Source organism: Leucoraja erinacea, chromosome 3 (genome assembly GCF_028641065.1).
Source record: "Leucoraja erinacea ecotype New England chromosome 3, Leri_hhj_1, whole genome shotgun sequence".
In the NCBI taxonomy this organism is placed as follows: domain Eukaryota; kingdom Metazoa; phylum Chordata; class Chondrichthyes; order Rajiformes; family Rajidae; genus Leucoraja; species Leucoraja erinaceus.
This window is the reverse complement of record NC_073379.1, coordinates 36,224,084-36,238,973: the sequence shown is the minus strand read 5'-3', so window position 1 is coordinate 36,238,973 and position 14,890 is coordinate 36,224,084. Positions and strand designations below refer to the sequence as shown.

At 41.9% G+C, this 14,890-nt stretch overlaps 1 protein-coding gene across 7 annotated transcripts in view; it reads left to right on the top strand.

Moving 5' to 3' along the window:
* Nucleotides 1-14,458, top strand: part of plppr1 (phospholipid phosphatase related 1) — an 81,757-nt gene extending 67,299 nt beyond the window's left edge. For 2 of the 7 annotated variants that reach the window (XM_055632418.1, XM_055632411.1), the window contains 4 exons: nucleotides 713-844; nucleotides 6,715-6,743; nucleotides 8,457-8,548; nucleotides 14,149-14,458. In XM_055632418.1, coding sequence (XP_055488393.1) covers nucleotides 713-844; nucleotides 6,715-6,743; nucleotides 8,457-8,548; nucleotides 14,149-14,237 — 342 coding nt within the window. In that variant the 3' untranslated portion in view covers nucleotides 14,238-14,458. Of the gene's footprint in view, nucleotides 1-712; nucleotides 845-6,714; nucleotides 6,744-8,456; nucleotides 8,549-11,473; nucleotides 11,537-14,148 lie in introns of all 7 variants that reach the window. The other 5 variants (XM_055632413.1, XM_055632414.1, XM_055632415.1 and 2 more) reach the window with 5 other exon arrangements.
* The last annotated feature ends 432 nt before the right edge of the window (nucleotides 14,459-14,890 follow it).

Here is a 14,890-nt window from a genome sequence, read left to right as displayed (position 1 = left end):
ATGCTCCGGGTTGGCGCCAAGCAGCGGCACTGCTGCTGTCTCTGTTTGTTGTCGTTCACCTGACTGAGGTCAGTTGACAAGGGTCACCACGAGGAGGTGGACAACATGAGCCCCACAGAACCAACTCAGTGAGGATATCGCTCTCTAACTTTATCCATGCAGGTATTAGTTTATATTTAAGTCTTCTCTATATGTTGATCTTTTTCTAGTTAACCCCCTCTATATATCTAACTATATTAAACCGATATATACTATAAACCGATAAACTATATTAAACAGATATTCATGTAAATATCTGTGTGCATTCAGTTCTCTCTCTACATAGGTCTGTTTCAAGATGCAGTACAGAACAGCACAGAAGATCCTTTTTCCCTGTGGCTATCAAACTGTACAACTCCCCCCACCCCCCTCTTCTGTTGTGGGGTAGACTGACTGACCCCCCCCCCCCCCCCAATCTGCACATTCCCAATCCTAGCCACTCGTCACTTTAATTTCATGTTTCATGCATCTTGTGTTTTTTATGACTGTTGGCAGGTCAACTTCCCTCCTGGGATCAATAAACTTCTATCGTATCATATTGTATACAATTTTCACAATTTCACCGTAACCATCCCTATATAGAGATATGTTTGTGTATAGTAGACTCATTGCTGCAAAGGGCCTGTTTCCATGCTGCATTACTGATGACATATTTCTCCATTGTTATTGCCAGGGTATATGTGTTGTTCACAACTTCAAAGGGACACAGACCACAACTGTCAAGCAGAAGCCCAAGGATCCACATGGGGTGCCATTGATGACATTCCCTCGGGTGGAGAGCCCACTCGAAACCTTGAGCGCACAGGTAAGCCACACTGATCATCTTACACTGAAGCTAAAAGACACGGTGAATTGTACTGAGCTACCTTGCCCACCAAGATTTGCCCTTCTTACCTCATAGTTTAGTCAGTCAATGATAAATAATGGGGATAATGCAAAACCTCCCTCTTTTGGAATTGGCAAATCCAACAGGAAATCCAATCAAACGCTCACCCCAACTTCTCAGGGTGTTGCTCATTTCCTCCATTATCCTGTGCTTTAACGGTAACTCAAACCACACTCTCCCAAAGCCGACTGTTGTCTTGGATGAAAGCTATACTTTTGATTTGCAGCCTGCTATTTTTTTCACTGGGCATGAACAGCAAATTGAGGGCGATATTTGTTGCCCACTTCTAGCTATCTTCAGGAAGGTGGTGGCAAAATAGTTTTGTGAACTCTGCAAATGCCTCCACTGTGCATTGGTAGAACTGAACAGCTTGCTATGCCATTTAAGTTAAGTGTTAGCCACACAGCCTTGAATCTAAAATAAGGTACAGTCCTGACTGGGGAAAGTTGACCGATTTCCTTTTCCTATTAATGAACTGATTTTATCACAATCCTGAAGCTTTCAGGTCACTTTTACTGGCATAGCTCTCTATTCCAGGTTTATCCCAGAATCATAGCTCATGTCAGTGGATCCCTAGTTCTGTAACTTAATATAATTGTTTCCCAAGGTAAGTGGCAAAAAGGCAAATGTGCGAGTGATGAATTCTGCTTCCGATGTTAAGATGCATTGAAGCTAGACAAAAGACTGAAGAAGGGTTTTCGACCCAAAATGTCACCTATTCCTTCGCTCCATAGATGCTGACACACCTGCTGAGTTTCTCCAGCATTTTGTCTACCTTCACTGTGCTACAGTATATTTTTGGATCCTTTTTTAAAGTTTATTCCCCTTGACGCTAATGTTTAAACATCTATCAATAGCGTTTAGTTCAAAGTTTGACAGTTAAAATATTTACGCCCTATTAATAAGACCTTTTGGCTTCTGAATTTGATTAAAAATGAAACGCCTGTACTTTCTGTTTGACTCTACATGTTTTATCAAGCTAAGCATTCCTTTTCAGTCTACTGAAAAACTGATCAATTGAAAGCATAGATAGAAATCAATAATCAGTTCCACAGACTGGCAAAGAAAAGGATGGGGAGAATTTATTAATGCAACAAATTGTTATGACCTGGTATATGCTGCTCTAAGGATGAAGGAAGCAAATTTACAACTACGTTTTGAAAGGAATTGAAATATTTTTGAAGGGGAATTGATTGTAGGCATAGGAAGGGATAAATAGGATTACAGTCCAAAACAAAACAGGACAGACACACAGACTGCATTACCTTATGAATCAATGTGTTTGCAATTAAAAGTTTAAAAAAGTGCTTGAATTAATTTGCAAAGTTACAAAACTCAAATAATCTTCATCTGAAGTACCTGTAAAAAGTATTGTGTATTTGCAAGGATTATGATTAGTTTAGCAATTTGTGAGATGGCTAAACCTGAGTTTGGTCTTTTGGAATTCACCACTGAAATGTTACTCCAGCCTTTTCATTTGTATAGTGCTGTGAGTGTTATTTATCATAATTATATCTTGCAAATTAAATCAGTCAGCATCTTGTGTGTCATCGTAAGGCTGCATATAATGATAATATTATGGCCAAATATTATGGGAATCACTGGGTAATTCCTCTAACAATCAAGCCTAATGAGACTGGGAATAAATTAGTGCACATAATTTCTGTGTAATTATCCAACCACTCAATGCAATTGCTGAACTCCTATCTACCTCTGATGTCCCTCGGACTATCCTTGCTGGCATTACCTTGCACTAAGCGTTATTCCTTTATCATGTATCTATACACTGTAAATGGATTGATTGTAATCATGTATTGTCTTTCTGCTGACTGGTTAGCACGCAACAAAAGCTTATCACTGTACCTCGGTACATGTGACAATAAATTATACTGAACTGACTTTTATTGGGAGGGGGGAGAACCTGCTGTACTAAGGGGGAAACTACTAAAGGCCTGTCCCACTGTACGAGGTAATGTAAGTTCTCCCCTGATTCGAGCTTGTGTAATGTACGTAGCGGGTACGCAGGAGCTCGTCGATGTCACGTAGCGGCTCGTATGAATAACGGTAGGTACTTGGGAAATCCGGTAAACTCATGACGTTTTTGCACCACTGTGAAAAATGTCCACGAGTATAAAAATACTTGTGATGAAAAAAATGGTTACTTTTTACTCGTACGAGCCCCTACGTTCCCGCTAAGTACATTACACGAGCTTGAATCAGAGGAGAACTCAGGAGAACTCTTGAATTACCTCGTACAGTGGGACAGGCCCTTTAGGCAGTACATTCCAACATTTTTCTTCCAATCCTTTCTAAACCTCCTGCCCCTCACTTTAAACCTGTGTCCCTTGGTTTTGTATGCCTCAGTTATGGGGATAGGTTTCTTACAATCTACCCTATCTATGTCCTTCTTTTTGTATATCTCTATCAGTATCCAAAGATATACACAAAATGCTTGAGTAACTAAGCAGGACAGGCAGCATCTCAGACCCCCGAAACGTCATCCATTCTGTCCCGCTGAGTTAATCCAGCGTTTTGTGTCTATCTCTGGTGTAAACCAGCATCTGCAGTTCTATCAGTTCCTCTGCTCATGGAAAACAAACCCAGCCTATCCATTTCTCCCCATGACTGAATACGGAATACTGAATACTGAAATACTGAATACTGACTGCAACCATCCATCCCAGGCAGATCGTGTTAAATCTTCTCCGTGCCTTTACTACCTGCGTAATGTGTGTGCTTCGTCATCCCTGGTTGATAATGCTAAATGTGCACAACATATTTAACATTAGCCAAGCATGAATGAGCACACACAGTATTTAGAAAATGAATCCAAATGTGCTGGAAAATCAAATAGATCTGCAAGTACTGTTGCAGAAACCACAAAGTACTCAATGTAAAGCATGGGTTAGAAAGGGCCTAAGAAAATAAAACAATGTTGCATCCCTTGAGGAGCAAGATTAGAAACTTGGGAAGTTATGTTAAACTTGCATTGAAGTTTGGACATTGAGTACTGTGCTCAATACTGATTGATTTATCGAAAGACTGCAATGCTAGGAAGAGGACAAAACAGATTTAATTGATTTCTGCTGTTATGGATGAATCCCTCACCCATGTCTACTCTATGTCCTGCAGTTCTGCTCCCGATCCTCCCCCCCCACAAACACCCTGAAAGAACAAGGATGAAGTTCTCACCCTTTACCCCACCAGATTTTGCATCCAATAGTTCATCCAATAGGTAATTTCCACCACCTTAAACATGATCCCACCACCAGTCACATCCTCACATCCACATCCCTTTACAGAGTACAGAGGCAAATACATAAATGATTAATCTTTGTCCCAAACATTGTGGAGGGCACTGTAAAGGGATGGGGATATGAGGATGTGATTGGTGATGGGATGCAAAGGCTGGTGGGGTGAAAGGTGAGAACATGGGGAACTTCATCCTTGTTCTTTCAGGGCGTTTGTGGGGGGGGGGGGGGGGAGGGAGCGGGAGCGGAACTGCAGGACACAGAGCAGATATGGGTGAGGGCTTCGTCCACAACAGCAGAAATCAATGAAATGGGGGGGACTATGTATAAATACAGCTGTAATTTCCACATGGTGAAACCAAAATGTATAAAAATGGCCTTTATTAAAATCTGACAATGTGCACTTTAACCACGTGATTTTTTTCTATTACAAATCTCAAATTGTGGAGTGCAGAGGCAAATAAATAAATGAGCCCAAACATTATGGCGGGCACTGTATGCTTTCTATAGAGACAGCCCTCTACACAACTTCTCGGTTCATTCATCTCTTCCCATTCAACCCACCCTCTTCCCAGGCACTACTCCCTCAACTACAACAGTTATAACACTTGTCCCTACAACTTCTCATCAATTCCATTCAGAGACCCCAGCAGGCCTTCCAGATAAGACAGGTGAATAACAGAGATGTTTAAATACACGAGGAACTGCAGATGTTGGAATCTTGAGTATAACGCAAAATGCTGGAGGAACTCAGCAGGTCAGGCAATATCTTTGGAAGAAATGGACAGGCAATGTTTCGGGTCGGGACCCTTCTTCAAACTGACAGTAGTTGGCGAGGGAAAGTTGGAAAAGAGAGCTATGGGTACGCCATGTCTGGCAAGTGTTAGGTGGATACGGGTGAGGAGGGTTAAATCGGAAGATGTTGCCTGACTCACGGAATTCCTCCAGCATCTTTTGTGTTTTGCTCAGAGATATTTAAGTGGAGCCCCAAATCTCATGAGGGAGAAGGGTTATGATCATGGATTTAAATGCAGGTTGATAGGAAGAGACTAAAGTGGAGTGTAATTGCAGGCACAGATGAGATGTTTATTGTTTCCGTGGTGTACCGTCAATGTGTTTGAATGAAACTATGTGGCATACAATCAAAAAACACTGATGATGAATGATCTAGATTTTTACAAAGCAGAATGACCACCCACATGTCACTAAGATGGTGACCTGTGCATATCATGGGTGTTTCCAGTGAGAAGAACCTGCTGGACCAAGACTTGTTCTAGCTAATTGGTGAGGCTCCCTTGGTACCAGGGCATTGTGCTAACATCTTGGGCCACATGGGTGGGGCAGAAGAAGTCCCATCTACAAAGCCGGTGAGACAACGCCTGATGGGCAACAATAACACATCGACGAAACAACCAATTTCTATCCCAGGTCCTGACATTCAGCCGCCTTTTATATCTAGTAAAAATAAAATCGATGACTAACAAGTTAGAAAGAATTAACCTTAATTTTTTTTAATGCTTTTAAGTACTTTATAGCTTTACAGCAAACTCATGTAATTTAAAAGCATGACCAAAAAACAAAGAAAGAACTCAATGGGCCAGGCAACATCTATGGAGGGAATGCACAGATTATGACTTGGGCCTTCTTCAGACTAATTTAAAAACATGTAAATGTAATTACTTTTCTTCCTCGTTGTGGTAAGACCTGATTGGAAATGAATGGGTTCATGAATCCTGCAGTACATTTAGCCTGCCACGGGATCTGCGAGCAGATTACACAGTAATTGTAGTAAATACATCCTCTGTTGCTAGGCTCCATCTGTAGTCCACCAGTGAAGAATGGTAAATAACAGCCAGCTAGTTTGGAATTTCAGTCCATTTAGGCCCATATGCAGCGACGTTCAGAACAAACCTGAGTAAATTTAATTTGTTTGCTGCAGAACTACTGGCAGAACTCAGAAATGATGAATAACTGCTTGTTACTCTCTTTGGACTCTTGTTGCTACATGCCCTATTTCCCATCCTTTAGCAGAAGTGCATGCATCCAGCCAAGTATTTAAAAAAAAAACCTTTCTGGCTGATTATATTTACAGGACATTTTTAAGGGCATGGCATTCTCTTTGTCAGCATTCTGATCCAATTTGCTGGAGTCTTGATAACTTTTCAATATGGGCTCAATTATTATATTGCTCAGGAATACCAGACATTAATCTCCACAATGAAACTGGAAATAAAGAAATTAGTTTCCCTTGCACAAACTCTTACTTCAGAATTACAGTCTCTGACTTCTGTAAATGATTCTCAAGAAGTGAGAGTACCATGTAGCATTAGGGTTGAGTGCACAAAGGGAGGTGGAAGCAGAGGGGCTATGTAACTAGAGGTCTATATTAACTATCCATATGGATGTGAATTTAAATCCTTCATGGCAGCTAGATTTGCTAAATGAGCAGTAATTTAAAAGCTAGGATGAGTATTAGTAACCATGAAACCATTGGATCATAATAACTCATCAGGCTCACTCCTGTTCTTATCTCCCCAGGGCACATGTCACTTCTGGCCCACGACAATGTAATTGATGCTCACCTGAATGGTTGCAGATAATGACACTACTGCAGCAAGCTAGAATGACGATGATTGAGTAATTCCCTTATCATGGAGCCATGTAGCACAAAATCAAGCCCTTCCAATCACCAACCAGCAAGCAACATTATATTGCATTACATTGTAATGTAATTACAGGATGGCATGATGGCGCAGCGGTAGAATTGCTGCCTTACAGCATCAGAGATCCGGGTTCAATCCTGACAATGGATGCTGTCTATTTGGAGTTTGCACGTTCTCCTCGTGACCTACATGGATTTTCTCCGGGTGCTCTGGTTTCCTCCCACACTCCAAAGACGTACAGGTTTGTTGGCTAATTGGCTTGGTAAAATTGTAAATTGTCCCTAGTGTGTTAAGGATAGTGTTAGCATGCGGGGATAGCTGGTTGGTGCGGACTCGGTGGGCCGAAGGGTCTGTTTCCGTGCTGTATCTCTAAACTAAACTAAACTAAATTGATATGTTATCCTCTCCTCATGGCTATTAACGTCACTCCCAGATTCAAACTTAACTATGCACTATGTAGACTATTTTCAGTAGCAATCAATCAACCAACCCACTTGTCTTTTGGATGTGGAAGAAAACTGGTTCACCCTGAGGAATTTTATATGGACGCCACTGGACTTTGGGGTTGAACCTACAGTCTGTCAGTGGAGCTGTGAGGCAGCAGTTGCACTAGCTATGTCATGTTTGCTGCCCAGCATGGATTATGTGCAGGGGATTTATATGCAATATCCTCCACCAACTGCATTTGCCTGGAAAAATGATGCAATTGTGATCAGAACTTGCTATAGTTTATCTTTTTATTCCTTTCTTTGAAAAGTGTTTCAGAATTGCAAGCTTGCAGTGAATCATCCTCACCTCTATCTCAGTGGCCGAGACTGTTCTGTCAGTAATCAGCAATTGCAATGGCATAGCAATGCACTCCAGGGCAATTGCAGATGAGCAATAGGCACTGCCTTTTCGGTGATGCTAGCATCCTAAAATTGAATGTTTAAACAAAATATTGATCTTATATAAAAGCAAAAGTAATGCCAGAAATACTAGTTAGTTCACACATCAATGAAGTATGAAACAAACTTAACATCTGTCATTTTTTTATTAAACTGGAAGAAGTTAGATTAAAGTAGGCTTTTAAGATGCCAAAAATGCTGGAGGATGAACGGGGGGAGTAGGGCAAGGAAAGAGTAAAAGGGACCGTTTGAGAGGAAGGAAAGCAGTAGCGGTTAAATAATAGAAGGTGAGGGGTCAAAGGCAAGTGACATTGGAATCATTAAAGAATCAAAAGAAGGGACAAGAAGTACAAATGGAAAACCACAATCATCACCTGAAACTTCTGAACTCTGGTTTGAGTCTGGAAGGCTGCAATATGTCTCATTGTTAAATGAGATGTTGTTCTTTGTGCTTATGTTGAGCTTTGTTGGAAAAGTATAGGAGGGCCAAGGCAAGGAGGTCAGAATGGCAGAGACAATTAAGGTGACAAGTAATGGTTAGATCACACTCGTGCACTCAACAGAGGCATTCCAGAAAGTGTTCACCCTGCTTCTGGAAGTAGGGAAGACAATATGGACCAGGGTAAACAAAATTGAACAAAGTGTGAATAAGTCACTGTTTCACGGTATTTTGTTCTTGTAACACTGATCTTACAACGTGGCTCTTCTTCCCTTAATGCCGGCATGACAGCAAGGTGGGAGACATCGACAGCCCCCCCGAGAGGGGGTGTTTCGTCCCAGGGTCATTTTCCAGGACCAGCCAGATACCCAAGTCAACAGGAGGTATATACCCAAGGACAGGGCTCCATTGTGAGCTCCAGAGTTTGGACGTCTGGTGTTGTACGAGATTATGCTCTGCGTGTCTGCCTCTGGTGCTTCTCAGCTGATGGGCTTCTTCTTGTGTTCCACGTGAATCTGGCACTGTGTAACCTATGTTTGCTTCCTCTAGCTAGATTTTACTGTGCTTTCAGCCATGTTGCCTTGGTTGTTCACACTTGGCTTGGTCTTCTCTATGAACCTTGGTGCTGAACTGTTTGCCTGTTCTTGTCGTAGTTTCAGTGCAATCACCCAAGCGGGCAAAACAAAGACCTAATCCTAGTGATGGCCACAGGCAATTGGCATTTTTCTGCTTCAGTATTGCAATGTTTTGTTAAATGTTGACCTATTTATTTCTGCTATGTTAGCGTTGCCCTGGTTCATTTTACCAAACAGAATGATTTAAGGACGGAAGTTGTCTTATCATGTCAACTGTGGTTTAAATGGTTAGTATTCCCTCACATATGTCTGAAGACTGTTAGTTCGTCCACCTCCTCAGGTTTGAGCACCAACATCTCAGTTGACATACAGTGCAATAATGAGAAAATGTTTGAGGTGCGGTTCTTGGGTGTGATATTAAATTATGCCCTCTCAAAGGAGATAAAATCCAATAGCATTCAGCGTTACTGACGATCTTTGTCCATTGTCAGGGATTCCTGTGTCTATATTGGTTGCTCCGCTTTATACAGAACAGTGTCCACTCTTCAAAAGTACTTAATTGGGTGCACATCCTTTGGAATATCCAGAAAGAGACATGGATGGGACTATAGCAGTGCAAGCAATTTTATTATATTATAAAGTCATTCTCTTAAGTATTTGAAAGAGTGATATGACTACAGTGTTTCAGATGATTTAAGGAGCAGATGGGTAGATGGACCCTATGGGTAGTTCAGTTTGAAGAAGGGTCTCAACACAAAACGTCACCTATTCCTTCTCTCCAGAGATGCTGCCTATCCCGCTGAGTTACTACACCATTTTGTGTCTATCTTGGGTAGATAGACAATTAACTATTTTTGTAGGTAGCAGAATATAGAGCAAGGGAGTGTCAGATTAAAATCAGAGCCAAGCCATTCAGTTGAGAACCGGGAAATGTGTAGGAAGGAACTGCAGATGCTGGTTTACACTGAAGATAGATACAAAATGTCACCTTCCCCTGGCTAACAATGATCTATTCTACATTTTCCTTGATCTTTGTCCCCATTACTCTCTCGTTTTTCATGCCTTACCCTTCCATATCTCTCGTTTCCTTCTTCCCTGAGTGAAGATAGGATCTCAACCGAAAATGTCACCCATTCCTTTTATCCAGAGATGCTGCCTGCCCCGCTGAGTTACTCCAGCATTTTGTGTCTATTGTCGGTGAGAACCAGGAAATGCTTCTCCACACAAATGATACTGGAGACTCTTTCTCCCCCCAGTAAGCTGCTAAGGGTGGTACTCTTTCAAGCTGATAGACTGGACATTTGGATGTATGGCTATTCAGCAGAACTGATGCTCTTCAACTATTTATCACAATACTGGTGAATCAGGGGCCATTTAGACTGTGTTTATAATTGGGCATTTGCGGAAAAAATGTGAAAAAATTAGCTTCACAAAATAAAACCATCTCACCACACCCCAGCTCCCTCTCTTCCCACAAACTTGTGCTTATGTCACAGTGCTGCAGCTATGTACAGTCCGGTTAAACTGCATTAAGACTGAGCTCACATGAGGGATCTTTAAGCCCAAAGCAGGTGACACAGTGATAGGTTATAATACAGTAGGATACAAATATGCAGTGTTCAAGAAGGAACTGCAGATGCTGGAAGATCGAAGGTACACAAAAATGGTGGAGAAACTCAGCGGGTGCAGCAGCACCTATGGAGCGAAGGAAATAGGCGACGTTTCGGGCCGAAACCCTTCTTCAGACTGATGGGGGGTGGGGGGGGGGGGGGGGGGGGGAAGGAAGGAAAAAGGGAGGAGGAGGGGCCCGGGGGGGGGGGGGATGGGAGGAGACAGCTCGAGGGTTGAGGAAGGGGAGGAGACAGCAAGGGCTAGCAAAATTGGGAGAATTCAATGTTCATGCCATCCGGACGCAAGCAACCCAGGCGGAATATGAGGTGCTGTTCCTCCAATTTCCGGTGTTGCTCACTCTGGCAATGGAGGAGACCCAGGACAGAGAGGTCGGAATGGGAGGGGGAGTTGAAGTGCTGAGCCACCGGGAGTTCAGGTAGGTTATTGCGGATTGAGCGGAGGTGTTCGGCGAAACGATCGCCCAACTTCCACTTAGTCTCATCGAGCATACAAATATGCAGTGTCAGTCCTAGTAATGACCAGCAGGGCTGAATGGTCTGCTTCTGTGCTTTAGTCTGGATCTTTTAAAACTCCATTTATTGATGAACGAGGTTTTAATTGATGAATTATTTTCAAATTAATAAGAACATCTTTAGTTTGCACAGATAAGTGCGATGATAAGTTTGGCTAAAAACCTATTCTCCTCTCGGAGAATCCAGAATTTAATGACAATCAAAATTAAGAAGTGAAAATATTTTCCACCTAAAGTCCAAACCTGATGATCTTGGGTAATCCCAATCAAAGTGGATACAAAGTATGGTACAAGACTGTGCAACTTGTGCAATGAGGAGGGAGATATCCCTCCCCATGCTGAGTTAAAGATTAATGTTGTTGCTTAGAGTAGGGGACCTTCACTCCATGTCAAGCCAAGCTAAACATTATTGCCACGTGTTTGAAATTAACACTGGGGCTCTGAAAGATTTTCCCTTTATTGGCATAAATACACCAAAGTTGATATCAAAACCTGAGCAAGGGGATTAAAGCAGGTAAGTCACTTGTCTGCTCACAATTAAAAAAAAAATACTTTCCTCTGTTTGAGGCAGGGCTTTCTTTCTGTTTCAGGTGATTAGGTCGCAAAGGTGATTCGCATGGGTGCTTTCATCTCCCAGTGAAAACAGGGGGCGCGTGAGTGTGCATGCAAATGCCATCTTGCCAAGGGCCTGATGACATTTCACCCTGCCCTCCATTCTGTTATGTCCGTCCCCAGGAGCATGTGGCAGGGAGTGCTACCAGTTGAAAATCCAGGGCAAATTTTTGTTGGAAGTTCTCTGATTCCCGGGCCAAGCTGGTGTGGTCCCTGAGCAGTATGAATTCTAAACTGCTTATAGTGACCCACTCTGTACCAACATTTGAGCAAACACAAAAGAAAACCAAAAATATCTACATCCCTCATGGTGACTTTATGCTGGAGGTATCAATTAATGCACACTGGCTAAGTAAACATATCTTAGATCACAATGAAATGCACAGCTTTTGTCTTTTCTACTCACATTTGCTCCGTTTATGGTTCACACATTTGGCCTAGTCTGTGCTAAGCGAAATGAGGAAGGATGCAATGACTAAGAATCAGGTAGCATCTAAAGTCATCTAACTAGTGCCAGCAAAGCTTTCCTCACAGTCTCTCTTCCCTACATCTAACAACACTGGAATGAACTTCAACCTTGGAGGACGTGCCCATCTTTGGTACATGTCAGAGTAATGAAGTTAGGATGCCCATGAATTTCCTATACATATTTCCTGTACTAGGCTGGGGCATCACTGACAACCTGGACTGGATTTCAGCTTTATTATATTCTTATACTATGTCAAGCCACAAAGGTTAATACAAGTCTTGAATCGCTTCTGTAAAGGCCAATGGGGAAATCAATTTGGAAACAATGTAAAATCAGCGACCGATTTAATGGTGCGCCGCTGTTCAATTCCAGTTTCACGCCGTGGGAGCCTTGTGATCTTAGCTTTTTGTCACAGTCATTGTCCCTCTTTCTCACCTCAATATGTAGCTGTGGGAATGGCACAGGCCAATTGGCAATTCACAATGGTCTTGTCAAAATTCTCCAACTGTTCTCCTTCCTGCTCCTCCAAATGGCCAATGAACATAAGATCCAGGCCCTGGGTCATTAAAGGCACACAAAAATGCTGGAGAAACTCAGCGGGTGCAGCAGCATCTATGGAGCGAAGGAAATAGGCAACGTTTTGGGCCGAATCCCTAAGAAGGGTTTCGTCCCGAAACGTTGCCTATTTCCTTTGCTCCATAGAGGCTGCTGCACCCGCTGAGTTTCTCCAGCATTTTTGTGTACCTTCGATTTTCCAGCATCTGCAGTTCCTTCTTAAAAACGCTGGGTCATTAAGGTTGAAGTTAGCACTGTAAGGCCCCTCCAGCCTCCTCCTGTCTGCCACACTATTAGTTCTTCAAGCACCAGAAACAACTTGACAGGCCGAATGGCCTCCTCCTGTGCTGTAAGAATAACATTCCTTAACTCAAACACCCAGCATCATTCAGGCACATGGATTAGTCATTTTTGGGGGCAAAAAAACATCTTCTGAATTTGCTGCTGAAAATGGATCTACTTTTGAATAACCCCTGCGCTTGACCAGTGACCAAATACTCAAAACAGTTCATTATGCAATCAACATTACAATCTGTTCATGACTAAATTGATAGTTTAAGGGATTGTTTAAGGCATCATCTGAGGCTTTTGTCTCCCAGCTTGTACGTGTCTTGGGGAGACGTTTGTCTTGCCTGCACGAGCTGGAATCACCTGCTGGTTGTTTCCACCTCCTCTGCCATTGTTTCCACTGAAGTCCATGCACAGAGTTGAATACAACCTTGTCTAATAAAAGTCATCATGATCAAAATAATGTTCTCCCCTGTTGTTTATGCAGCTGGAGATATTGTATACTCATCCCTAAAACACTTTGTTTGTGATTAAGTGTAACAATCTTGTTCGAAAGTATCTTTGAAAACTTTGGACCTTATTTCAGTCTGTTCTAACACATGAAATGTCTGTCATACTGTTTTTTGTGTATAACCCTTTTACACCAACAATTCTCTCCCCCTTCACAGGCCTTTGCCGCAGTGTTGTTTGTCCACTATGAGTGAATTTCTTTAATACATGCACATTACAAATATTCTGCCAGTGGTTAAGGTTTCTCACCAAGTGTTTTGTACTGTGATAAAATAGATTGCACGGCAATTTTGCTTTGGTTAGCTTTCCAAAATAATACACCCTTTTTAATCTACGATGATGGCTCTGTAGATAGCAGCCTTTCCTCTTGACTTCGAAGATGTTAGTTTGTACCACATCAAAGGCTTGAACTAAAACACTTTTATTGAAGAGCAGTGCTTTGGATGAAGCAACTGCCAGATGCATGGAAAGGGTCACTTACACTCTTCTGAAGATTCGCTGTGGATGTTTTCTCAATTTTCTCGTCAATACTTATCCCACAACTATTATCACTGAAAAGAAGTAGTCTTCTCCTTAGCACATTGCTTGTTGTGTCAGCTTGCTGTGCAAAAATTACCTTTGCGACCAGTTTCAATCCACTTCAAATGCACTTCCTTAACTGCAACATGCAGCCTGAGCTTTTGAAAGACTGTCCAAATGCAAGTTTTATTTTCAAATGGAAACCCCACTGGACAAAAGTGTTTGCAGTGTGCATATAGCTATTTGACCTGAATTCCATTACTGCAGCTGCTGAAACATTTACAAAACCTTTTCCTTTTTGTCCTCTTACAGAACCACTCTGCTTCAATAACAGAAGTGACCTGAAGAGAAATCCTTCTTCGCTTCTTAACAAAAACACACAAATTGGTACTTTTTTATAATGAGTGTTAAGCTGTGGAAAGTGCAACTCAAGAACCTGTCTAGTTAGTATGGGATGTTTTGTACATTTTGTATGACAAAGTGTTGTAGCATACCTTGATCTTATAGCCTGTTTCAGAATTAAATCATTTGATGTAAACATTTCTAATTTCTTATGTAAATTCAAGTTGTGTTATGTGGTCTTTGTACAATAAAGTGTGTGGTCTGGTTTATATACACTTTACCTTGTGAAGTGATGGGTGCATTTTGTTAACAAGAAATGTCCTTCTATCTCATTTCCAACATGATAGTTCCATGTGGTCGCTCCCATTAGTAATTCTCACTGGGCTGTTCAATGGGATTTTCATTACTTTTAATTTGCAGGTAATAGATCCGGGTTAAGAGAGCATGTGATTTAGAAGGGCATTGGGAAGTTGTGGTGTTCTCCTGTCCCTTCAATCCTCCTCACATTGTTGTGAGAAGCCTGATTGAAGAGATGTTAGTCATAGGTTCATACAGCATGGAAACAGGCATTTTGTCCTAACTTGCCTCTGTTGACCAAAATGTCCCATCTACACTGGTTTGGCCCATAATCGTCTAGACCTTATATTTCCATATATCTGTCCAAATCTCTTTAAATATCATTGTAGTACGTGCCTCAATACGTCTTCTGGCA